This window comes from Argentina silus (genome assembly GCF_951799395.1).
Source record: "Argentina silus genome assembly, chromosome: 6".
Classification (NCBI taxonomy): domain Eukaryota; kingdom Metazoa; phylum Chordata; class Actinopteri; order Argentiniformes; family Argentinidae; genus Argentina; species Argentina silus.
Window position 1 is genome coordinate 7,686,682 of NC_139660.1, and position 23,518 is coordinate 7,710,199.

Sequence of the window (23,518 nt, forward strand, 5' to 3'; positions counted from 1 at the left end):
TAAATTCAGTTAATAGTTGTTTTTTTCACGCAAACCAACATCAACACTGTTAATGATTTCATTGGCATTAACAACATCTCTAAACCAAAATGACCACAAATCAAATTGGCATTGTAGAGAAATACCATTCATGATGTTCTGATGTAACAAATGTACTGCTATCATAAATAAAGTATCATAAATTATGTTCCAGAGTATTTGGAGGCATAATACTGAGGGTAATTTCAAATACAGTGCCATTCCCACAAGTGGGGAGGCAACAAGTTACAACGCATCACGACACAATTTTGACGTGGACGTCAACACACAGCAACAATGGCGGATGCAGTGGAGGAAGTTCTTGAAGGCAGCTGGTAAGTGAAAAATCAGAGCCCTGATATTTAGATATTTTTATAACGCGGTATAAAATTACCCATCTTAATTTGAAAGAGTATGATGCACAGTCGTGGTGACTTGCAATGATGCTGGGACTGTCGGTTGTATAAGATATCGATTGCTAGCTACCGACCTGAGTAGTCTGCATAGCTTAGCGATGCTAGCCCCAAGACAGATGATGCTCTCCTACATTCAGGTTGGCTTCCGCGAAAGAATAAGGTAGCTAGTGTTACTGTGCCTAAAAATAGGTTGCATAATCTAGCTCATTAATATCACGTAGGATTTTGTTATCTAAATGTATAGCTGTCTAACGTGACGTGGTTGGCTTCGATTACCACGTCAGCTAGCAAGGCAACCAAGCTAGCAAGGCGTACATCTTTTGGTAACCACCCATCTAGCTACATCAGACAAGTTGTACTGTCCCGGTGATGACAGCCGAAGTGTAAAGACAGGTTCACATATTAATGGCTTGTTAGTGAGATGTACATTGGTAAAGCTGCTTAAATCCGATGGCGATGCGTCCACCACCATTTCTAGACGCTCATCACACGATCACACTGTGCGCGCTGACAGTATGATGGTTGTGGAATGCATCCCCACGCCAATATTTCACCTAAGGATCAATTCACGAGCGATCAATCCTTTTCTGTTTTGTTGAAACAGACTGTATACCATACTATATCAAACTGTCAATTTAGCCATCACCAGCATTAAGACAATGCTCAGCACCTATTCCACCACAGGCATAGTACTAGCCCTGACCCTGAACCACACCTGGTCAATGCTTAGTTGCAACCCGACTGCTTCCCACTCTGGTTGCACACAAATACATAGATGAAAACAGAAAAACGCAATAAAAACCTGCTTTAAGATATCCTATGTGTTTGGTCTGTTGTTCTTCCTTGCGGAAAGTTGAAGTGAAGTAAAAACAGTCACCAGTCAATAGATGTTTGTTTCCCTGTGGCGGTGGTGTATTCTGGGTACCGGCTAATGCCAGCGTATTTTAAAAATAAAATAAGAGTCTTGTACAAAACTGTCTGCCATTCTTCTCACAACACGTGACGTCGAAGACTGTTATTTTGATGAGGGGAAAGCATGCGCTTGCTTTAGCTGGCACCAGCAATACACAACCGCCACAGAGAAAAACGGATAAAACATCTGTTATGGTGACTGTTTTTACTTCATTTAAATTTTCCGCAAGAAAGAACAACACAACAAACACCTAGGATAGTCGAGTTACAGTTAGTCAATGCTATCAGAATAATATTTTTTTCGCAAACAGAGCAAAGCCAAGACATGTTTAATAAATTCATTTCGGAATTCTTCCGGTCAGTATGTGTCACAAAGACACTCAGCTAAGGAAGGGCTGTGTGCTGAGCATGCATTAGTATGCTGACCTCAGCATCAACATCCTCATTCTCCATGTTTATACCATAAAAAATAAAGGAAATGGAATTCAAGATAACCGGATGTTTACCCACAAACTATTGGAAATTGTGCTGAAGCAAGCGGTGTGGTGTAAGGGTTCACATGACCACTTTTTGGGTACTTTCATATCTTGTCCCACCCTCGCGAGCAAACTGTCATTGATTGTGAATCAATGCCATGATTTTAAACTCACTAGGTCAGTTATTTTTCCCATTGCCGTACCTTCAGATGGCAGATCATCCACTAATGTGCTGATGGTGCAGAGTAAAGTATTTAATTTGACACTACTAAATCAACCATGGCAGGTTCATAATCACTTACATCTGTTGTGCCCTTGGCTTCTACATTGTTACTTTTGTTTATTTTATTTTTTTTGTGGAACAAGCCACCAACAACAATGTTACAGTACAGATTTTGAACCAGGCCTCCATTTTCCCTCCCATCCACTAATAATCTAGCTGCTATAAAATCTCCCTGGCCAACAGTTAATGGATCAGTGCAATTAGTACTTCTTTAAAGTGCCATTAACGTCAATGAGAAGTGTGAGTATAGTGCAACATTAGGCTAATTCTTTCTCTGGGAATAATAATATAAACAGGATTGCTGTAAAGCTTGTGTTGGCAAGAAAAAAAGATCTATATCACCTCTCATGGGATGCCCACATCAGATACATGCTGAGGAGAGCCCAACTAAGAATCCACTGCCTGAGCGTGTCATTGGAATACCCTATTACTGGGGGCAAGAAGAGACAAGCCTTGAGTTCACTCAGCTACTGAAGGAGGGGACCCACCCACTTCTCCAGGCTCTGACTACAAATCCAAACCACTATAACCTGCGAAATGGGAGATGTGTATATGTATTTCTATGTCCTCATCATGTGAAGAGCGTCTAATTTCATATTGTTATGCAATGATGTTTTAGATAATAAACTTGAACAGAAGGGTTTTCCTTGTTATTTTTTAAAAGCTGCTTGTGTGGCAGATAGATGAGCTCTTGGGCTTGTTGAGATCCTGAGGCTCCAACACCTGTGTCCCAGGCCCACCCATGAAATGCTGGACCGCCACTCGTAGTGGATTGATTGTAGACATCTAAGCACCAGAGCAATTCTTGGGCAAATCAGAGATAAGAAATGTATCTGGGCTCTGCGTGTACGCTTGCATGCGGTGTTTGCCTGTGCTCAGGTCTTCCAGCACAACCTGTCTCAGTTTTCCCTGCTTTATGTAACAGAAGAGGCCCTAGGCAGCTGCAGCTTTACTCATTCATAATGATCACCAATGTCATTCTGCTGTTTGCTGAATAGAAAAATAGGGTTAGGGTTTTTCCCTAGGCAGTGAAGGATAGCGCAACATTCAGCCTACAAAGAAATACAAAAAAGTGTCTTGAAATATTTAGAGTAACAAAAATCTGTTTGAATGTACTTCTTACCTCTGCATTTGTTTATCAATTGAATGTAGCCTACTTATCCTATAGCCTATGCCTCTAGAAAATGACAACACTTGAAGATCGACTGTGACCGTATCAGTTCGGCTAAACACAGACACCGTTTGTACTGACTACATTTAGTGTTGATAGTCTGCCTAGCCCTAGTAGAGTCTAGCAGCTTAGGTACCACGGTAACAGCAGGGACTTTGACCATTCTCCTCCTATACTGAGAGTCCAAGCCCTGTTGAGCGATCTGACCCCTCCTTATTGGTGGATTAACAAGGGCATTCTTTACAGCTGCTTACTTGGTCTTTCATATCTGATTAAAGAACCTATCACTTACTATGTGACACAAATTAAACAAATCCTTTATCTCTTTAATCTAATAATGCTATCTAGCTCTGTTCTGTTGCACGTGTCTTATGTAGCCTAATGGTTGTGATTGTTGCGGCCGAGGCTTTTAATTTATGTTTTTAATCTGTTGAATTGTCATTTTATGGCCAAGATGGAACCCGCCCACACCTCTCCATGATTTTAAAGACGTGTAGCCTATATAAAGTGGCAGATAAACAAATGTATATGTTTGGGTGTTATTTGCTAGAACATTATTATGAGGACAGTTTTCCTCCCCAACCCATGTTGGTTCGGTCTGATCCAATGATGGGATTTCTGTCGTGCAGGGACCAGGATCTGGCTGAGGCTCTGGACTCTGGAGGATCTGACTTGGAGATGGAGAGGCCCATCATCCAGGTCCAGGAGCTCCCAGCTCCTCAGCGGGCCAAAATGTGGAAGGTGAGGGGTCAGTGGGGTCCACTGTGACAAGAGGATCAGAGTATAAGCAATTAGTCTGTGAGGGGGTTGGAGGGTATAAACTGGGGGGGGGGGGGGGGGGCGGCATCCGTTTAGCCGCTAATCTGTGTAAAACCCCCTTCCCGTAAGTGAAGATGACTCAAGTATATATGCGCTGCTCATTTGAGGGTAACAGTTGGGCTACAGATAAGGTTGACTTGGTTCTGAGCGCGTCACAGCCTTTACCTATTTGTCAGTCTTTGCACAGCTCGTCTGTCTTTTCCTGCTTGTGTTTGGGTAACATCACTAGCTGATACGCTCCCCTGTGTATTGGCAGATTGCTCTGAACGTGGCCGGAAAGGGAGACAACATGTCCTCTTGGGATGGGGTGCTGGACCTGCCAGAACAGCCGCTCATTCACAACCGCAGTCAGCAGCTGATTGGTGAGTGGGGCCTTTCCTCATGATGCCTCTTCATTTCATGAGATATCGATGAGTCTTGCTGAGCATCACAATTCTGAAAATGGAAATGCAAAACAGAATTATTTTAACATTAGCCATATGTTTTATACATATGGTTCTGCAATGAAGATGACGTGCAAATTGAGGAAGAGATTGCAGTGGTTGGAGGAATCCTGTGACATACATGCCATATTGTTAGCTAGTTTCATATTGTTAGCAACTTTCAATACATTTGAATACAGTCCATATGTCTACAGTATCTTCTGACTTGTTGGTCTCCATTGAGATAACCTTCAGCATTGCTTGACCATCCCTGTATTCAGACCAAATTGGAGTGTCAAAGGAGGAGGGGATCGACATGGTGTCAGACGTGGAGTCTGTAATCACACTCTACTGCAAGTCACGTAACATCACCTTCACCCCAGAGCTGAGCTGGCCACATCTGCTCAAACCGCTGTTAGGGCTGCAGATGCCCCGGAGCGACCTCTACAACTGTTTCTATGCCATCATGAACAAGTATATCCCACGGTGAGCTCTCTCTCCTCTTCTCTTCTCTTCTCTCTCTCTCTCTCCTCTTCTCTTCTCTTCTCTTCTCTCTCTCTTCTCTCTCTCCTCTTCTCTTCTCTCTCTCTCTCTCTCTCTCTCTCTCTCTCTCTCTCCCTCTCTCTCTCCTCTTCTCTTCTCTCTCTCTCTCTCTCTCTGTCTCTCTCTCTCTCAGACTTGCACATAGAGAGGTAGAGAAAGCTTCTTCAAATTCTCTTTCAGGGACTGTGTGCAGAAGGGTCGTCCCTTCCACCTGTACAGGCTGCTGCTGCAGTACCATGAGCCAGAGCTTTGCTCTTTTCTCGACACCAAAAAGATCACCCCCGACTCCTATTCCATCAACTGGGTTAGTCTCTCCCATTCACTGAGTTTCGCAGGGTCCTACTAGGTTGGATTGATGTGCTGATGCAGCAGTTAGGGAGATTTTTATTGGTGTGTTTTGTGTGTCTGTAGCTGGGCAGTCTGTTTGCCAGTCACTGCCTTCCTGAGGTCACCCAGGCCATGTGGGACTTCTACCTCGAGCAGGCTGACCCCTTCCTCGTGTTCTTCCTCATGCTCATCATGCTCGTCAATGCCAAGTAAGCACCCATGGTTGAAGCCGATGGTTGAATATTTCAAATCACTTATTGAATATAGTATTTTAATTGCTTTTTATTGCATTATGGGGAGTAGTGTTGTTTTGACTGTTATGATCCTTTGTTTCACCTCTAGAGATAACATCCTTACACAAGAAGGAGACAGTAAAGAAGACATCATCAGTAAGTTGTTTGGTTAACTATATACATAGCTATATATTCTATATATATGTCACTCACTCTAGCTTGTACTTTTTGTCCTTGGTCTGATATATATATATATATTCAAAAATGAGTTGTCAACTAAAGCATTAGTTGATTCATCTATTGATGAATCTTTACAGCCCTACTATATGTATATACACATATACATAAATATACAAATCTGTTTGTGGATGTGCTGTGTGTATTTAATGCAGGGATCTGACAACCTGTGTGTGTCTTACAGAAATGTTGGAGGAATCTCCTGCCCTCTTGATGGCGGAGGACATTGAAGACTTATTCTCTCTGGCCCAGTACTATTACAGCAAGACTCCTCTGTCACTCAGAAAGGTAAAATGCTGCCATACAAGGATCCTGTTTTATGGGAAGGTCCTGTTTAGCCTCTACTAGACTGGAGAAGAATGAAGTGCCCAGTGAGACACTGTTTGTTCCCTCTCTTTGCAGGAGAACCAGAACCTGTTTGGCAGCAGTCTGGTGGCCCTGAAAGAGGAAGACATGGACCTGAGTCAGGCGCTATGTCTCCCTGTGTCTGTCCCTGAGATCCTGCAGGCCAACCAGCTACAGCCGGTGAGTGAGCACCCGGACCCTGCCTTCCCTAATCTATCCTAAACACAGGATATTTGAATTGATCGATCACAGCATGGTATTGGTCATTTTCAGGAAGGGGTGCGCTTCTTTGTGGTGGACTGTCGGCCTGCGGAGCAGTACAATGCTGGACATCTCTCCACTGCCTTCCATCTGGACTCTGACCTGGTGAGAGCCTAAGAACAGGGCTGTAAAGTTGAGTTATGGAAAAGATAAGAGGAAGTTTAATGAGGAAATTGTGACTCCCATGTGCATCATAAGGCGTGGCACGTCTTCATCTCTTCCTCTTCCTGTTGTGTGTCCCCCTAGATGCTCCAAAACCCCTCTGAGTTTGCCCTGTCTGTGAAGTCCCTACTGGAGGCGCAGAAGCAATCTCTAGAGTCAGGCTCCATCGCCAGCGGAGAGCACCTCTGCTTTATGGGCAGCGGGCGAGAGGAGGAGGACATGTATATGAACATGGTGCTGGCCCACTTCCTGCAGGTTAGAGAGGCGTGGGAGGGATTGGAGTAAGGCAGCTGGTTAGAGACAAAAGAGGAAATGAGATGAAAAGTCTGTGATTGAGTACCCTTGACTGCTCACAGCTGTTAAAATAATTCATTCAATATTTTTGTCAGTTTTATTCATGTCATAGACCCACTTTGCCTTTGCCGGTGATCTGTCTGTGCTAATGATTGGGTTTCTGTTACAGAAAAACAAAGAGTATGTCAGCATCGCAAAAGGTGGCTTTATGGGTGAGCATGATAATGTCTTAAAGAGGGCAACCTTTTAAAATTGTGTTTATTTACAAAAACCTGAAAGCGTCCAACCCCCTCTGATTTCAGCTCTTCAACAGCACTTGGCAGACATTAATGTTGAGGGACCTGACAACGTGTATGTCCACTGGATTGTCAGCACCTCTGGATCCCACAGCAGCCTCAGCTCTGCTGACGTGAGTGGGCAGGGGGCAGGGGACTGTGGCCAGGAGGGAGGGGTCTGTGGCCATTCAACACCTACAGGGAATAGGCGCACACAGCAGTCCACAGTAATCTAATTTTTTGTTGGGGAAGATTCTATAAGTGGAACACTTACAGTGTCAGCTGTTACAGTATGTAAATTGAACTTTGTGTCCTACAGTTCAATTTGACTTATCTATTATACATTTCCTGTAGAAATATTACATATGATATCCCTCCATTCCTTAACTAGTCTTACTTATAAGTTCCCCAAACACAGTTGGGAGTGTATCCCTGTCCTCTTTCCTTCTTTTCTCCATCTTTGTCGAGCTCCCTCTCTCTTTGTCTCTGACTCCTACAGGGTGATTCTACCACTGGGGATGGCAAAGGTGTCAAGTCTCTGGTCAACAAGATGACGTTTGCCCTCAAGTCCAAGTCAGTGAATGTGAAGGAGAAGATGATCAGCTTCATTGAGAACACCTCCACCCCAGTGGACAGGTGAGCTCCACCTGTGTGTCCCAACCTGGACCTGCTAAAACATCCCTCACCATTACAGCCATCTTGCTCAAGACCCATCTTTAACACCCACTCGCTCTTTATGTTGATTATCTAATCAGAGAACAACGGCTATGAATTGGTTTCTCCTGTAATTGACAAGAAAATGATTAATCAGTGATTTCTTTTTCTGATTTGTTTACTTTTTGTAATTACCAGCAGCTTTATTTAACCCAGCCCCTCATCATACCTTGTGCCTTATCCTATATTAGAATGTCTTTCACTCTGCCCTGGCCAGAGAAGGGGATTCCAGATCGGTAAGAGTTTCCTAGCGTCCATCTGTTTTAATCACCAGCATGAGCACCGGGCCCCTGCCCCCCACACCTGGGCCCCGCCCCGGACAGCCAGCTTAGGGGCCACCTGTGAGTGGCACCTAGGCCTGTGTTGCACTAACCTTATGCATGCACATTAACCCACTGCTATGTTTCTCAACCTTACATGCCTGCTGTTTCCATCCCCAACACACACCATGTCACAGTTACATATCTTGTGTCCTGGATGCTGTAGATGAAGAGGCACTGTTCCTAGGATCTCCGTCAGTGTCACCTGATGTCATTGTCACCATGCTTCCCTCCTCCGACTAACAATGTACAGCACCTTGTCTTGTGTCAACACTGTAGCTGCTCTTTGTGCCTTCAGCCTACATTTCTTTTTGGTTTCACATGTGCAGTTCACTCTAGATGCTGTCTGTTGCTCTGTCTAGGCTAACCGTAGGAGCTGTCTAGAGTGGACCTCAATCTTGCCTCTCTGCTTGGAAACTCACTGATGTTATTCCATTTCACTTTTCTCAAAGGTGATAGCCAGGGCTGTGTGCATAGAGAGAACAGTTGTTCTATATCTACAGCTGAGTGGCTGTATTTATTTGACTATGGGCAATGTCACAAGGTTGACAGTCCACAGTGGTTTGCAACAGCACATTTCTGGTTAACATTGCCCTGGATATCATTATTAATAATGTTCACTTTGTCTCAGTAGAGCTGCTGCTTTAACTTGTTTCTCCCTCTATAACATAACATAGTAAATCTCAATCTTATTATAGATGGGGGACATACCATTGGTCTGTGGTGTATTTGTGAATGGAACAACCTGTGTGCGTGTGTGTGTGTGCATGTTCCATGGTGTGTGAGAGGCGCCCCCTTACTGCGTATGAGTTAACACCCTTAGTTGGATTCCTGACTTTTTCAGTGTTTCTTTCCCCACTGTAGGCATGTAAGCAGTAGTGACCGTGTCGGCAAACCCTACAGGGGAGTGAAGCCTGTGTTCAGCATTGGTGATGAGGAGGAGTATGATACAGGTAAATTGCCCACTATGACTGAACTGAATGGCACTTCAACTCCTTCACCTCAAAGCCCTGGTCACTCAGCACCTGTCATGTCCCTGCAGATGAGATTGACAGCTCGTCCATGTCAGACGACGACAGGAAGGAGATTGTGAACATCCAGACCTGGATAAACAAGCCGGATTTGAAGCATCATGTTCCATGCAATGAGGTGAAAGAAACTGGCCACATGTTCCCAAGGTGAGTTCCACAAGAGTCCTAGACAGTAATATATATAATAATAATAATAATATTATATGCCATTTAGCTGACGCTTTTATCCAAAGCGACTTACATTGCAGTGAGTGCATACATTTTTCAGTATATATGGTCCCAGACAGTGGAGACAGCTCTCCTGCCACATAGATAAACAACTTTCTTAACTCCATAACGTTTGATGAAATGTTTTGTGAATCATATTTTGACTAGTTTTGAGTTTTAACAATCATTGTGAATCCATGTCTAACATTAACACGGGTCTTGTGTTTCTACAGTCACTTGCTGATTACAGCCACTCACATGTACTGCCTGAGGGAGATTGCCTCGCGGAAGGGCTTTGCCTACATCCAGTCCCGACAGGCGCTAAACTCTGTGGTGAAGATCACCTCCAAAAAGAAGCACCCGGAACTCATCACATTCAAATTTGGCAGTAGCAACACAGCTGGAGTGGAGATCTCTGCAGTGGAGAGGTAATGGCGTGCGGCTACAAAAAATGTAGACTGGAATAACATCAAACTGTTTCCGTGTTTATGCTCTGTCAAACTGCATCACTATACATTCCTAATGTCCACTTTACTCTGTGCTAAAGGTTTCTTCCTTCTCCCCTCCAAAGGTATTTGATTCCCAACGCAGGCGACGCCACCAAGGCCATCAAACAGCAGATCATGAAAGTTCTGGATGCTCTGGAGAGTTCATAAAGAGAGACGGGGGTACAGATGCACTCGGGCTGGCTGGAAGAGGAACTGTGATGGAGGAGTCAGTGTCAGCTGAGGGCGTGGCGCTCTCCCTCCCTCCATCTCTCCCTCCCTCCCTCTGTCCACCTTCTCCCAGGACAGATACAACTACAGAAGTGTTGACTGATAAACCCTCCCTGTCTGTGGGGCACTGGGGTGTAGTCACTGACTGTCTGAGGACCTGTGGGACTGTGTGTTGGGATGCTGAGGTGCTCCTCATTCCAACCATTCTCCTCATACTAATTGAAATAGGTTATGTTTGAATCATTTTTCTTTTACTCTGAAAAGATTAATTTTTTGTAAAACATGATGGGATATAATTGCAGTGCAGTTGCATTCTAGCGATTTCCCTGTAGCCTTAAAATTGATCCCATTGATCTTCCAATGGCATACATGCAAACAAAGTCCCTATCGTGAGAGGTTTGGTGATTTTTTTGGGGGGGGATTTTTGTTTTGGGGGGGGGGGACAGAGGTTCAGTGATGGACAGTGCATTGCTTATCATATTATTCATAGATCTCATTATTGACGATCCTACTGGATATTAGGCAGTACAAGTGTAAACAATGTTTAGACTTGGCATACTTGACCAGTATAAAGGAGAACATCATTGTTACCCCCTTGAAAGTCTTAAATGAGGCCATTGTATGTGGATCAGTGGCAGTTTCCATTATTTTGGATTAGTTGCACTTCATGCAAGCAATGACTTGATTTACAGTGTCTAGGAATAGAGGTGACAGTGTTGCCATTCAATATAAGCATTCAGTAAAGACGTGCTTATGAGTGGCATACTGCAAAAACACACGCTCCAAGGCGTTGTCTGCACACAATACAGGTATCCTATCCGTTCGGGTAGTGCTTATTTAAATGCTCTTGTTTGACGTTGTGACGAAATGTTTTTGATACTTGTCCTTAAGAAGGGTTTTTTTTTTCAGCTCACAGCCTTAAATAATATTGGTTTTAAGAGGTTTATAAATCTGTAATGTATACTGTAAACTGCTCTGTATCACCACAGATAAAGGCAACATTTTGAACACATGGTTTCTCCAGAAAGTAAGGACACGGTTGATATTTAACCGTTTGCTGATTTAGTCAGACCAGCCTCCACTGAGGATCTCTCCTATTCCTTAACTCATCTGTAAACCATTTATAAAGTGTTTCTGACCAAATCAGTTTGTTCTTTGCTTTTATGTGCATCCAGTTAACCACTTGGTTCATCGCTGATATAAGGTATAATATATGATAACTGTACAACACTAATGGGAGGACTTATTTGGTATCTTGTATCTTGAGATGAGTTATCATAAATGAGTCTTGAGGAAACAGCACAGCAGTATAAGTAACATTAAAACTTGAAGCTGAAATGACTGTACAATTGGTTGTTTTTTTTCATTGAGCTCGAACACCTGAACAGTGTTATTTGCACAGTATTCTGTTTGCTAGAATATAGTTATTTCTTAGTCAGTGTCAGTAAAAATGTAAAATAGCCTATTGATATATCTTTATCAACTCTGATGGCAGCCGAAATATGTTTATGTTTACATATTAACACTACATAGGTATGCAGTAGATTTTGAGTCCCCAACACCCAAATGGAACCAATTATTGAATGGTAACTAACTAATGGTAACTTGTTTTGTTGGCACCTACTATGTCGTCATTTTTTGTACACACTTTGGTTTAATACATTTGCAACTGAATTGAATTATTGCATCTGTGTCTCTTTCAATACCAAACTACTGTGGTGAATGAATGAACACGCACACAAACACACTCGCGACTTATTAATTAGATACACACACAAGGAGAGGAGACGAGGAGAAGAGAAGTATTGACATTTTGACACGGTGGGTCGCTGACACCTCATTGGTCGCCGTGAACACGCCCCTGATGATGTCCCACACATGAAGACCAGGATTTCAGATTAAGGTAGTAGCAAAAAATATATAATATTGAAAGCATATCTTATTCGTCCAGAAATTATTCTACTTAATTATACGGAAAACGCACGCTATTGTAAATATAAGCCCAACATAATTGTAAACAAGTCAGAATACCAGGTCTTGCGCTCATAAAACCCATTGCTAAGTATACCAGAAACTCAAGAGACCTTTATTTTGAATGTATATCCTATGCGCAGCGGAAGTCATAATACATTTCTAGCAGAGAAAATCGATGTTAGTCTAGCTGAAGCTGAAGGCACCTACGTATGTCTACCTTGGCCAAAGCAATGTCGAGTAAGTTTATTAACGACAGAACTGTTGTAAACAATATTGTCATAATGATCGATTTATTTTAAGGTGTATGTTTAGAAGTGTATTTCAACGAGCTTCAGTGATATTGCCTATTGCTGGAGATGCATTGAATATCATTCAATCAGGACGCTCACGTCAGTTTAACAATTTATTTCATGAGAATGGAACCTGAACCAACGCGATGCACAGATCCTTATAACACGACCTTATTAAGTGGTCACTGTCATGTCAAGTCAATCACTCATATGCATAGGCTATCTAGTAGGTCACACTGCAGGGGTATTATTAGTGAGCATTCCTCTTTTCCCCAGAGTTTCGCCTTGCAGTGGTACAGCTGCATGTGACGAAGGTCAAGGCAGACAACCTGTCCAGGGCACATGCGTTGATAAAGCAAGCAGCAGGCCAGGGGGCAAAGGTTGTGGTTCTACCTGTGAGTATACAGTGTTTACTCACTTTTGCGAATGAAAGAAGCCAGATCAATCACTGCAGATACTATTAATTTACGACCTCATACATTCCAGCCTGTCTGCACACTATAGGAGTGCTTCAATTCTCCATATGGAACTGGCTTCTTTCCTGAATATGCTGAGAGGATTCCAGGAGAGTCTACACAGGTGCTGTCAGAAGCAGCCAAGGAGAGTGGGGTGTACCTGGTGGGAGGTGAGAGCTCTGGATATTTCTTCACTAGGCTCGGCTGTACTCACTGCAGATCAGACTGGGCCGAGTGGATATTAAACTATAAACTGGTGTATCAGTGTGGGAGATGAGATGTGCATTCATTCATTTGCTCCAGGGTCCATTCCTGAGGAGGACGGTGGGAAGCTATATAACACCTGCCCAGTGTTCGGCCCTGATGGTAACATGGTGTTAAAACACAGGAAGGTAGGCAATGGAACATGCACTATGAAGCATTCTAGCATTGGGACTACCAATAGTCCCTGGTCCTAGCATAGATTACTTTTTCTTACAATGACTGATGGATAGATGATTCACTTACTTAGACAAATGTATTTGTTGTAAGTCGCTTTGGATAAAGGCGTCTGCTAAATGCCACAAATGTAAATGTAATGTAATCTGTATTCATGGAAAAACGGTTTCACAGGACACACACTCACACTGCTTATACTTTCATTGCCATGCATTCTCTCTCCTTTTGTCTCATCCATTTTTACTCCGTTTATAAGATTCACCTCTTCGACATTGATGTGCCGGGAAAAATCCGCTTCCAGGAGTCGGAGACACTGAGCCCAGGGAGCAACCTGTCAGTGTTTGACACACGTGAGTGTTCCACCTCAAAAACTGCAGTGGAGCATCCTGGATATAATCTGATAATGAGTGATCCTCCTGTGCTTCTCTGTCATGTCCTTCTCAGCATACTGTAAGGTGGGTGTTGGGATCTGCTATGACATGAGGTTTGCAGAGCTTGCACAGCTGTACTGCAAAAAAGGTGAGTGAAGGGAATCAGGCTAGATGAGAAGTGAAACCCGCCATATGAATAATTGCTGTATAATATTATAATATTGAATATTATGTCCAGTAATGTCCATCCATATTTGAACATTATCAGAATCAGTTGGTGCATTATTGATTATTGAAGAGTTTGTCCAAATCTCCCCAATTGCGGCAGGATGTCAGCTGTTGGTATATCCTGGAGCCTTTAACATGACCACAGGGCCAGCCCATTGGGAACTGCTACAAAGGGGAAGGTTAGTGCATGAGAACCTCAGTATATTTTTGAAATGTGTTTAATAAAAATGTAAACAGTAATCAGAAATGTACAGTATATAGAAATGTTATTTTGCTCTGCTTGTTTCTCTCTCTGTCTCTCTCTCTCTTAGGGCAATTGATAACCAGGTGTATGTGGCCACAGCATCACCTGCACGAGATAAGACAGCCTCTTACGTTGCCTGGGGTCATAGCTCTATCGTAAGCCCATGGTCAGTGCTGCTGGACAGTATAAACTTTACTATAAATGTTTTGTCTGATGTCACATGCACTGTAATTTACAGTTGTTATGTCCTGAGATGGATCTGTTTCTCTCTGTGGATTGAAGATGCCATCGGCCATTTATGTCTTTTCTAAACTGTGTTTAATCGGGTGTTGGATCCGATGCATTTGTAACTGGGCTATCTATCTATCTATCATGGCAGGGGAGAGGTGATCTCCAAGGCCGAGTCAGAAGAGACAGTTGTTTATGCCGACATTGGTGAGTGCCAGAGTGGTTAGTTAGCCTTCAAACACTGAAAATAGGTTATTTTGATATTGGAAATGTGTGCATACACCTACAGGCAATATTTATTTGTAAAAAAAAAGGTTTATGAAACTTATGTGAATGGAATAAACATTTCATAACCAAAATGCTTTGCTCAGTGGCCCTAATGAATTGATGGCCACTGAAACAGTACTTCACAATTTACCATTGTGACTATTGTGACCGTGATTTGCTTGGGTTTGTAAGTGTTCTGGCTCAATGTGATCCACTTGTTTTGCAGATCTGCAGTATTTGGCCGACATTCGCCAGCAGATCCCCATTACCGCCCAGCGTCGCAGTGACCTCTACACAGTGAATGCCGTTCAGGATGGTTGAACCTGGACCTTGTTGTCATGAGAGACTTTGAGAGGTTCAGGTCCACATCTAAGGAGTTGCTGTTTACCCCGTGAGTGCTCAGAGCTGTCTTAATGTCAAACACAGGGCTTGTTACTGTGGAGAGGAGAAACTGATTGACACACTGATTGATGGAGATGGAGTGTCGCCTTGATGGCTGTCAGTGCCTACATGAGTAGTAGTCATTGCAGTGGCATTGTTGGACCAGTATGTTATTGTATACTGTATATGTGCAATCACAGGCACATATCAGTAAATACTATTGGAGGTATTAATAAGCTATTACTATCTTATTAATAAGCCACTTATTGAAATGAAAAATGAACACAATTACAGACACAGGAATTTTTATGCAACCATTTTATGCAGGATTTACCTTAAGTATGTACCTTGTAATCAGCACTCAACACTTTTGTATTCCTTTTTATGGAATGGAACTGTTGCCGAATATACAATAAATCCTCTCGCACTACCTATCTTGTGTTCTCCCTTTTCTATGATTTGTAAAACCTAGTGGCAGCTGAGACTTTTGTACATTTCTAATATTTCTAAATGACAACTAATTTCTTACTGTTCAATCACTGTCCTTCATCATGAAAAGATCACATTGTATAGAAGTTCAGTCAATACACTTACGTTGGTTTAATATGTTTAATGATAAATGGTAGTACATTAGGTTTGGCGTAATTGGATGGCTCCGCTCTGATATAGCTCCCTGCCTGAAGTTAAACAACACAAAATACATAATATAACACAGGGAGCCCATAACTTCTCAAACCGCCCGTAGGTAGGTAAAACACAGAGTGACTGTGCAGGTGGAGGCTGAGGCAGTTGGTTGGGTGACCAACAAATGAAACTCACACAGCCAGTGGTGTTACACTGTTTGTTTATCCATGATGGAGTGCATAACTGGGCTCTTTTAAACCTTGTCCCATGAACATGTGACGCGTTTTGCATACGTGAGATCAGCTGTTTGTCACCTGACTTAAAGTGTCCTGTCTGAACTTGTTTAAACTTCATTATTGTCGAAACACACCACCCAAACTGAAAGAGGAAGACAAGATGCACTAGAACCTGTTTTCTTTTATTACTGTGTGACACAATAGTCTTCGCTAATAACAAAAGTACGTAATTGCCAGCAGGGAGTGGCTGGTGTAGAAAGAAAAATAGGAGAAAAGAAGGGATGTGAGCAGAGGGATAGGCCATTCTATTGCGGGAATATTGTTGTTCCCCTTGGTATTCACTTCCCATAATTGAAGGCTACTCTAATCACTGAACTTCATTAAATTATCACAACTGATGAAGCCCTCCTTGTGTTAATATTTAACCAGATCAAATTAATTGCTGTCCATCACACGTCTTAGAACTTGATCAATTAAATCCTTATCAAATCATCTCTGATGTCTTCTTTCAAATGCTTTCTTTAAATATGAAATAAGAAAATGATCCACACTGAACACACAATTTAAGAAATGTATACACACATATTCACAAATTGTTGACCCATGTTAGAAGACTCATTCGGGTGCCTTTGTCGACTCAATCCACAACTCATTTGAACTTCTGTACACAACACTCAAATAGTCACACGTTTGTCTCAGTGAAAATGTCCACCTGCTCCACCTTCACCAACTCAGTCTCCTGGTTTTCCTCACAGTCCTCCTTCTCCCCTGTTGCACACACAATGAAGATGTCAACATATCCATTAGTTTTGAGCAGGTGTTATATTGCATTAGGTGTAGGTCCCAAGACAAGCAATGGCCATCCCACTAGTACTATTATCACTTTATTGGCACTTTCTGTCACTTTTTATTACTTGTTATTGAATTGTTATTGCTGCTGTTGTTGAGCGTGGAGCAAGATCCCAAAACAGTTCACTTTGTCAATTCCAACTGTAGGCGACATAAGTGACAAATAAAAATTGATTTGATTTGCTAAAATGTATCAGTGAATATTTGATGTTTGAGTGTTCCAGAATGCATACCTGTGTCTGAGTGGTATTTCCTCTTGTGCGACCTGTCGTCATAGATCTGGTAGACCACACCTGCCAGGACCATGACTCCTACCACCACAGAGAGAGCAGTGCAGATTATCCACATGGACTCTGCTGCTCGCCCCACCACTGGGCTATTCTGGACCCCGTCTAAACGCCAACAATATGGGAAACAAACTGAATCATGGGGCAGCATAAAAACAGTCTACAAACTATAGTAGGCTACTAGCATTTAACTCAGTTATGGCTGTTGAGGCTATTGTAGTCTCATTCTCACTAAATCAAATGAGATTATGGGTCCGAGATTAGGCGAATGATGAGACACTTTGCCTTATTGTATCCTTTTTGGGCAAATTCATCAATACACAGTTGAATATTAGCTTGTCTTTGTCTTTGAATCAGTTAAAACAATGTATTACCCATTTATTAAAAGTGTGTTATCATAACAGGATTAGAGCCATCTGTTGATACCCCCAGTGCCGAACTAATGATCACTTACTGTTAAAAAGTGATAAACTAATAACTGTCTATCAACTAATTATAAACACTTTACAAACCCCAAAATGGATACCTCAACACTATGTAAAGTGTTACTGGACACTCATGCCATACTCACAGCTAGTAGAGGTTAAAATCTGGTTCATTAGTAGGTTTTCTATGATGCATGACACACTGGTGTGTCGTGAAGCATTGACAATGAGATGGCTTGTGATGTTGAAGAGTTGAGAGTCTGGGAGTGGGGCACTATGGGTTCTGACAGACGCCTCAGGAGGCTGCTCTGTTTCGTTGATGAGCCAGTGAACAGCAGGTACAGGAAAGCCTCCTCTGGAGTGGCACAGGCGGGTCTCAGCACCTTCTGTTGAGTCCTCTCTTTGTAGAATTGGGTGGGTGAAACTAGCTGGGAGAAAAAATGTACACAAACACACATTCCAAATTTGTCTCAGGTAACTTTAGTGAACTCATATTTAATGTGATTGAGAGGGTCTTCACTGACCTGCTGTCCAAAGGCACACTGAGCACACTGGAGAGCTTTGTTCCTCACCACCAAGGACAATAAGGTACACACTGTAGTTCTGTGAATCTGTGGGCTCAACATTGGACAACTCCAGGGACAAGTTTCCTGTCTGTGGAGCCTCGGCAGTTACTCCGGTACTATTACTGTTCAACCCACTCCATGTCTTTATGAGCCCCTCTCCCCACACTGACCGGTGCACCACCTCATTGTCCCTTCTCCATTCAATGGAAACATTCAGAGAATCCAGTTCAACTGCTCCATCATAAATACAGTGCAGTAGGGTGGGCTTTCCAATAATGCCAAGGACACACTCTTCTCCTGTACATGAGAAGGTGGGGTCAGTGTTCAAAGTTCTCTCCATCAGTGAGTGTATGACATGAATGGTTCAAACAGAAAACAGGCTCATGCTCATTCATTACACATATCCTCATTACGTATTCTAACCCAGTAGATAAGAGTATGATTGTAGACAGATAGGTTCATACAAATATGAGCAGCATTTCAGTCTTACCTCGAGACGCGTTGAAACAAAGGATACTGAGCAGCAATCCTGTACGCCACAACGCTGACATTGCCCAAAGAGGGCAGGGTTGCGCGAACGGTGGTAGAGCAACTTGGTAACTGACCTGAGTTTAAAACCAAATGATCAGCCCCATTCTTAATTCGTTCCTTTTCTCTTTCCTATTGACTTACTCTCCAACATGCTATCTTCTTTACACGATTACCCCAACAACAAATTCCTGTCTACCAACACATTGCGCAAGCCCGTGACAGTCAATGCAAAAGGAATTCCCTATCAGTCATGTTGTAACTTGTGCTAGACCTCCTCATTGCTTAGATGCGGTAATTTGACCAACCTTGAATCAAAGGTGCAGCAAAATGAATTACTATATGACAACCTACAAACTTGTAAACATAATGAATAATCTTGGCAGTCGTTTTCCATGATACAGGCATTGGGCCCCACTATTATACTGTCAGTATCAATACATCAAAATTGAATTAAAATGTAAAAAATAATTCTTTACGATTATTACAATTACTTAACACCAGCCATTTCCTCACCATGGACATATCCAGACATCACCATCACAGCAGTGCGTATTGCTAATTTGAAGTCTGACCAGTTTTACTGCTTTCTTAGCACCAGGAAGCTGTGGATATGAGTTGCAGTAACATATACCTAAATATGAACCATCCACCTGTTCACGGCCCCTGGCGCTTAGGTTGACTGCCTCTGATTCTCCAAGAGGGGGCACTCTCTGATTTTGAGCCTGTGTGATACCGGAAGTTACCAACAAATAAGTCGACAGAAGCATGTGTTGTTTGACAAAAACAAGGGTCTGTCAGTTCGCTCTGACAACAGTCATATCAACGCACTTGCATTCGGCAAGATGCATCGTCTGAGTTTATTCCATAATAACATTGGTTAAAATATTCCTCAAGGTTAGTGTGGCTTGGCTAGCAGGCTGGCTTTTCAGATCAAGAATCATGTCAAGTAGTGCCTACTACTAGTAGCACCATGATTACGCGTTGTTTTATAAGGAGGACATACTGGTTGCACCTTCAGCGGGATTGTTTATGGAGGTTATTATCAGCAAGTTATATAAATCATTTTAAGGCATCATGGTATGGGAATTTGATGTCACAACATCGATTACAAAGTACTTTCCCTTTGCAAAGAAGGTATTTTTCAATCTCAGGGTGCAAGTTCAAGAGTAAAAATGACAACACTGGACAAGACATCAGGGACAGGGAGGAGGAGGATGATGATGAACAGGATTTTATTGATGACAGCGAGATAGATGAGCTGTTCCAGCAGCAGATTCCCACGGGTGTCGGAGAAGGACACCACAGGATCTTCATAGTCCATCCTGACGTGAAATGGGGAAGCAGGAAACAGTATCTAACCACAGGTAAGATGCAATGAAGTGCATGGGTATGATGTATTGCTCTGATATCAGCATTTGGAAAATATACAGTAGCTATAGTCAGTAGTTCATGTCATAGTTCATGTCATATCCTTTGTGTTTGCATTCCCAGCTGAGCTCATGATGGCGGAGGCAGTTGGGCTGGTGAACACCCTGCAGAACTGGAGCGTTGTTGAGAAGGTCATCCTCTCCACCAAGACACCAGAGAAGAAGAAGATTTTTGGCAAGGGGAACTTCCAGTCTCTCACAGGTCTGGAGGTCTTATTTTCCATATGTTATCATGCTCTCTCCCAGACACCATGACATACACTGTTTTGTATCAAACTCATATGTTCTTTTCTTTCTCTCAGAGAAAATCAGGGCGACACCGGGGGTCACCGCTGTGTTTGTCAATGTGGAGCGTCTATCCCCACTGTCAGAGGTAAGCTTGTGAGAGGGTAGCCCGAGCGGACTTCACAACTGTACGTATGTGGGGACCCAGGCTTCCCTATGTTCCCCTAGGAGTGTGCAGGGAAATATCGTCAGGTAGGTTTTTTGTCTTAAACAGCTGACTAAAGTTGAATATGTTATGACCGAATAGAAGTAGAAGACTTTAGGTTCACAATGACGTATTGCTAACGGGAATCAGATAACGTTAATCCGATTATCCCATAGGAGTCAATCCTCTCGGCAGCCAACGTACTGTAGGGGTGCCTCTGACCCCACAAATGTACAGTTGTGTGGTCCGCTTGGGCTAGTGAGAGGGGAGCTCTACCAATGCACTGTGGACTGTAGTTGCATAACCATGTGTGTGATCATGTCATTTCAGAGGGAGTTTGAGGAAGCCTGGGGTGTGAAGGTCTTTGACAGATACTCAGTGGTCCTTCACATCTTTCGCTGCAATGCTTCTACCAAGGAGGCCAAACTACAGATCTCCCTGGCAGAGATCCCCTTGCTCAGGTATATATATATATATACTGTACTGCACAGCCACTGAAATTGAAGTCTGCATTCATGAGTTGACATAGTGTGTTCCAACTTATACACAATGTATGCTGACAGATCACGTTTGAGAAATGATGTTGCAAACTTGGACCAGCAAGGTGGAGGTGCCAGATACATTGGGGGTTCAGGTAATACACTGCAGTAGAATAGTAGCCTACATGAAAACGTCCTGCACTGTGCACATAAGGGCATGCCTAATATATGATTCTGTAAGCTCTTCTAGAATTTAAGTACATTTGTTGTGAGTTGCACATCATAAAAGGGCCTACTACATGACTAAAATTAAGAGTGTAAGCCCCTTCTTTTTATTGATTAGGTGAGACCCTGATAGAAGTCCACCAGAGGGTGTTGAAGGAGAGGGAGCTAAAGATTCGCTCTGCCCTTGAATGTCTGCGGAGGAAGAGGGACTTACTCCGCTCTCAGCGCAAACACAGGGACTTCCCCATCATCTCTGTCATGGGCTACACCAACTGTGGTAAGAGACACAGGAGAGTAGCATGGGCTTGTCATTCTTTCATTCTGTCATTCTGTCATTCTGACAGCATTACATCAGAATCAGAATTATTTTATTTGGACAAGTATATTTGTACATACAGGAAATTGACTTGGTGAGGTTGGTGCATGGGACATAAAAAACAATATATAAGCAAAATATTAACAAAACATTTCCAAAATAGCAAAATATTAACAAAATAGCAAAAACAAAATAGAACAATAAAACAATAAATGGTGCTTTTACACCCAAAAGCACATCACATGATGTGAAATTCAACATTTGCTGTGTATGCAAGGTATTGCCTTCTACTTCCTCTTGATTGTTAATACAAAATCTGTTAATTTCTCTCCCCAGGAAAGACCACCCTGATCAAAGCTTTGACAGGCGATGCTGGGCTCCAGCCCAGAGACCAGCTCTTTGCCACCCTGGATGTCACCGTCCATGCAGGTCAGCTGCCCAGTCGCATGACGGTACTCTATGTGGACACCATCGGTTTCCTGTCCCAGCTGCCCCATCAGCTCATTGACTCCTTCTCTGCAACGCTGGAGGATGTTGCTCACTCTGTACGTACTCACAAGTACGGACCTCTGAAATCCTGGAGGTCAGAGCTCCTTTCCATTTCAATTTCCCATGTCAATATCAAGTGTTATTGTACATAAATTAACTCTAGTAGTTATTATCATTCACTGTTAGGTCTACCTACATCTTCACTCTAATCTTTAATTTTTCTGTCCCCCAGGACCTAATATTGCACGTTAGAGATATTAGCCATCCGGAAACTGTGAATCAGAAGGTGAATGTGTTAAACGTCCTGAAAAACCTGCAGATCCCAGACAAACTGATGAGCTCCATGGTAGAGGTCCACAATAAGATTGATCTTGTCGACAGGTAAAAACAGAGATACACAGTTGTGGTCCTGGAGAGCCACAGTGGGTCCAGGTTTTTGTCCCAGCCTAGTGCTATCACACCTGATTCAGCTAATCAGCTGATCTTCAAAACCTTAATTAGCTGAAACAGGCGTGTCACTGCTGAGCTGGAACAAAAGCCTGTAGCATTATGGTTCTCCAGGACCAGGATTGAGGATCACTGGGTAGGACCAAGCATCTTTAGTTAGCACCTGCACTCTTCTGACTAGCCATCTTGTCAATGGGTTGTCAAGACAACACACACACACACTGGTTGAATTAGTAAGAGGAACTATTTTCAGTTGTGTACATTTCTACCAAGTTAATGCTTTGTCATTGTCTTCCTTAGCTATCAGCCTTCTGAGCCAAACACCTTGTCCATATCTGCTTTGAAAGAGCAAGGCTTGGATGAGTTGAAGCAAATAGTTGAAGAAGCTATCGTGAAATCAACAGGAAAACGGATCTTGAACCTCAAGGTGGACCTCAGCAGTTCCCAATTAAGGTGAGCTTATGTGGTCCAGCGAGGCGTTACAGTCTGTCAAATTACAGAAATATGAACAGCAATCATAGTCAACACCATTCTTCAGAAATTAACTGAATCGAGCTTTCAATTAAGCCTTTCTGTGTGTTTGTGTGTGTGTGTGTGTGTGTGTGTGTGTGTGTGTGTGTGTGTGTGTTTGTGTGTTTGTGTGTGTGTGTGTGTGTGTGTGTGTGTGTGTGTGTGGGCGCGTGTGTGTGTGTGTGTGTGCGTGTGCGCGCGCACGGGTGTGTGTGTGTGTGTGCGTGTGTGCGCACGGGTGTGGGCGTGTGTGCCTACAGTTGGTTGTACAAGGAGGCAACAGTTCAGGAAGTGGATGTCGTTGCAGATGAAGGCTCTGCAGTCGTCAAGGTCATCATCAGTGCTGCTGCTTATGGCCGCTACAAGAAACTGTACCAATGTAGTTAGCAACAGAGTATACACTTATCTCAGTGATAGGCCTATTCTGTTGTCTCTCAAGATACTGGTGCTATTTGAGGGATTGAATTCATACAATAGTGTTATACATAATCACTGTTCCTAAATCTGACTCCTGGTCAGGTTTGCTTAGTCATGTACGGGGGGAAAAAACTACTTAAATTTATAAGAAGAACAGACCAACTCTATTGTATGAATGCTAAAATGTATTTAATGTCCATTC

General features: G+C 42.8%; 4 protein-coding genes across 7 annotated transcripts; 3 read left to right on the forward strand and 1 right to left on the reverse strand.

Moving 5' to 3' along the window:
• Positions 1–314: 314 nt before the first annotated feature.
• tbc1d23 (TBC1 domain family, member 23) lies at positions 315–11,848 on the forward strand. 2 transcript variants are annotated; one of them, XM_083672512.1, is made up of 19 exons: positions 315–353; positions 3,906–4,017; positions 4,352–4,457; positions 4,799–5,003; positions 5,241–5,364; positions 5,472–5,596; positions 5,730–5,776; positions 6,042–6,145; positions 6,260–6,382; positions 6,476–6,568; positions 6,710–6,880; positions 7,089–7,131; positions 7,222–7,328; positions 7,694–7,830; positions 8,100–8,144; positions 9,093–9,181; positions 9,271–9,406; positions 9,700–9,894; positions 10,038–11,848. In XM_083672512.1, exons 1-19 carry the CDS (start codon positions 316–318, stop codon positions 10,120–10,122), a joined length of 2,085 nt encoding a protein of 694 aa, XP_083528638.1. In that variant the 5' UTR covers position 315; the 3' UTR covers positions 10,123–11,848. The 2 variants fall into 2 exon arrangements, with proteins under 2 accessions (XP_083528638.1, XP_083528639.1); XM_083672513.1 differs by lacking the exon at positions 8,100–8,144.
• A 474-nt stretch (positions 11,849–12,322) lies between these two features.
• Positions 12,323–15,490, forward strand: nit2 (nitrilase family, member 2). The gene is made up of 10 exons (XM_083671244.1): positions 12,323–12,393; positions 12,723–12,841; positions 12,951–13,071; positions 13,205–13,293; positions 13,596–13,689; positions 13,784–13,858; positions 14,039–14,117; positions 14,250–14,348; positions 14,562–14,617; positions 14,904–15,490. The coding sequence occupies exons 1-10, from the start codon at positions 12,366–12,368 to the stop codon at positions 14,996–14,998; spliced, it is 855 nt and encodes a 284-aa protein (XP_083527370.1). The 5' UTR covers positions 12,323–12,365; the 3' UTR covers positions 14,999–15,490.
• A 163-nt stretch (positions 15,491–15,653) lies between these two features.
• On the reverse strand, positions 15,654–19,202 carry LOC310805617 (ICOS ligand-like). 2 transcript variants are annotated; one of them, XM_083671382.1, is made up of 6 exons: positions 19,090–19,202; positions 18,536–18,650; positions 18,004–18,342; positions 17,626–17,907; positions 17,001–17,159; positions 15,654–16,686 (listed from the first exon to the last, which is right to left on the reverse strand). In XM_083671382.1, the coding sequence occupies exons 1-6, from the start codon at positions 19,096–19,098 to the stop codon at positions 16,601–16,603; spliced, it is 990 nt and encodes a 329-aa protein (XP_083527508.1). In that variant the 5' UTR covers positions 19,099–19,202; the 3' UTR covers positions 15,654–16,600. The 2 variants fall into 2 exon arrangements, with proteins under 2 accessions (XP_083527508.1, XP_083527509.1); XM_083671383.1 differs by lacking the exon at positions 19,090–19,202 and having other exon boundaries at positions 18,536–19,045.
• Positions 19,203–19,360: 158 nt separating this feature from the next.
• gtpbp6 (GTP binding protein 6 (putative)) lies at positions 19,361–23,294 on the forward strand. 2 transcript variants are annotated; one of them, XM_083672078.1, is made up of 10 exons: positions 19,361–19,940; positions 20,068–20,205; positions 20,306–20,376; positions 20,764–20,894; positions 20,997–21,067; positions 21,256–21,414; positions 21,790–21,998; positions 22,175–22,323; positions 22,690–22,842; positions 23,160–23,294. In XM_083672078.1, the coding sequence occupies exons 1-10, from the start codon at positions 19,547–19,549 to the stop codon at positions 23,284–23,286; spliced, it is 1,602 nt and encodes a 533-aa protein (XP_083528204.1). In that variant the 5' UTR covers positions 19,361–19,546; the 3' UTR covers positions 23,287–23,294. The 2 variants fall into 2 exon arrangements, with proteins under 2 accessions (XP_083528204.1, XP_083528205.1); XM_083672079.1 differs by lacking the exons at positions 22,690–22,842; positions 23,160–23,294 and having other exon boundaries at positions 21,790–22,036; positions 22,175–22,286.
• Positions 23,295–23,518: the final 224 nt, after the last annotated feature.

What these genes read in the sequence shown, in the direction of transcription:
- tbc1d23 (XM_083672512.1), top strand. Translation starts at nt 316, where the DNA reads ATGGCGGATGCAGTGGAGGAAGTTCTTGAAGGCAGCTG. An exon ending in CGCAAAAGGTGGCTTTATGG is followed by an intron (nt 7,132 to 7,221) that starts GTGAGCATGATA and finishes CTCTGATTTCAG; the next exon opens with CTCTTCAACAGCACTTGGCA. An exon ending in ACTGGCCACATGTTCCCAAG is followed by an intron (nt 9,407 to 9,699) that starts GTGAGTTCCACA and finishes GTGTTTCTACAG; the next exon opens with TCACTTGCTGATTACAGCCA.
- gtpbp6 (XM_083672078.1), top strand. Translation starts at nt 19,547, where the DNA reads ATGATTACGCGTTGTTTTATAAGGAGGACATACTGGTTGCACCTTCAG. An exon ending in GCAGAGATCCCCTTGCTCAG is followed by an intron (nt 20,895 to 20,996) that starts GTATATATATAT and finishes GTATGCTGACAG; the next exon opens with ATCACGTTTGAGAAATGATG. An exon ending in CAGATACATTGGGGGTTCAG is followed by an intron (nt 21,068 to 21,255) that starts GTAATACACTGC and finishes TTTATTGATTAG; the next exon opens with GTGAGACCCTGATAGAAGTC.
- LOC310805617 (XM_083671382.1), bottom strand. An exon ending in TTGTTTCAACGCGTCTCGAG is followed by an intron (nt 18,343 to 18,535) that starts GTAAGACTGAAA and finishes TCTCATGTACAG; the next exon opens with GAGAAGAGTGTGTCCTTGGC. An exon ending in GAAATACCACTCAGACACAG is followed by an intron (nt 16,687 to 17,000) that starts GTATGCATTCTG and finishes TGTGTGCAACAG; the next exon opens with GGGAGAAGGAGGACTGTGAG.
- nit2 (XM_083671244.1), top strand. Translation starts at nt 12,366, where the DNA reads ATGTCTACCTTGGCCAAAGCAATGTCGA. An exon ending in CAAAGGTTGTGGTTCTACCT is followed by an intron (nt 12,842 to 12,950) that starts GTGAGTATACAG and finishes TGCACACTATAG; the next exon opens with GAGTGCTTCAATTCTCCATA. An exon ending in TGGTGTTAAAACACAGGAAG is followed by an intron (nt 13,294 to 13,595) that starts GTAGGCAATGGA and finishes TCCGTTTATAAG; the next exon opens with ATTCACCTCTTCGACATTGA.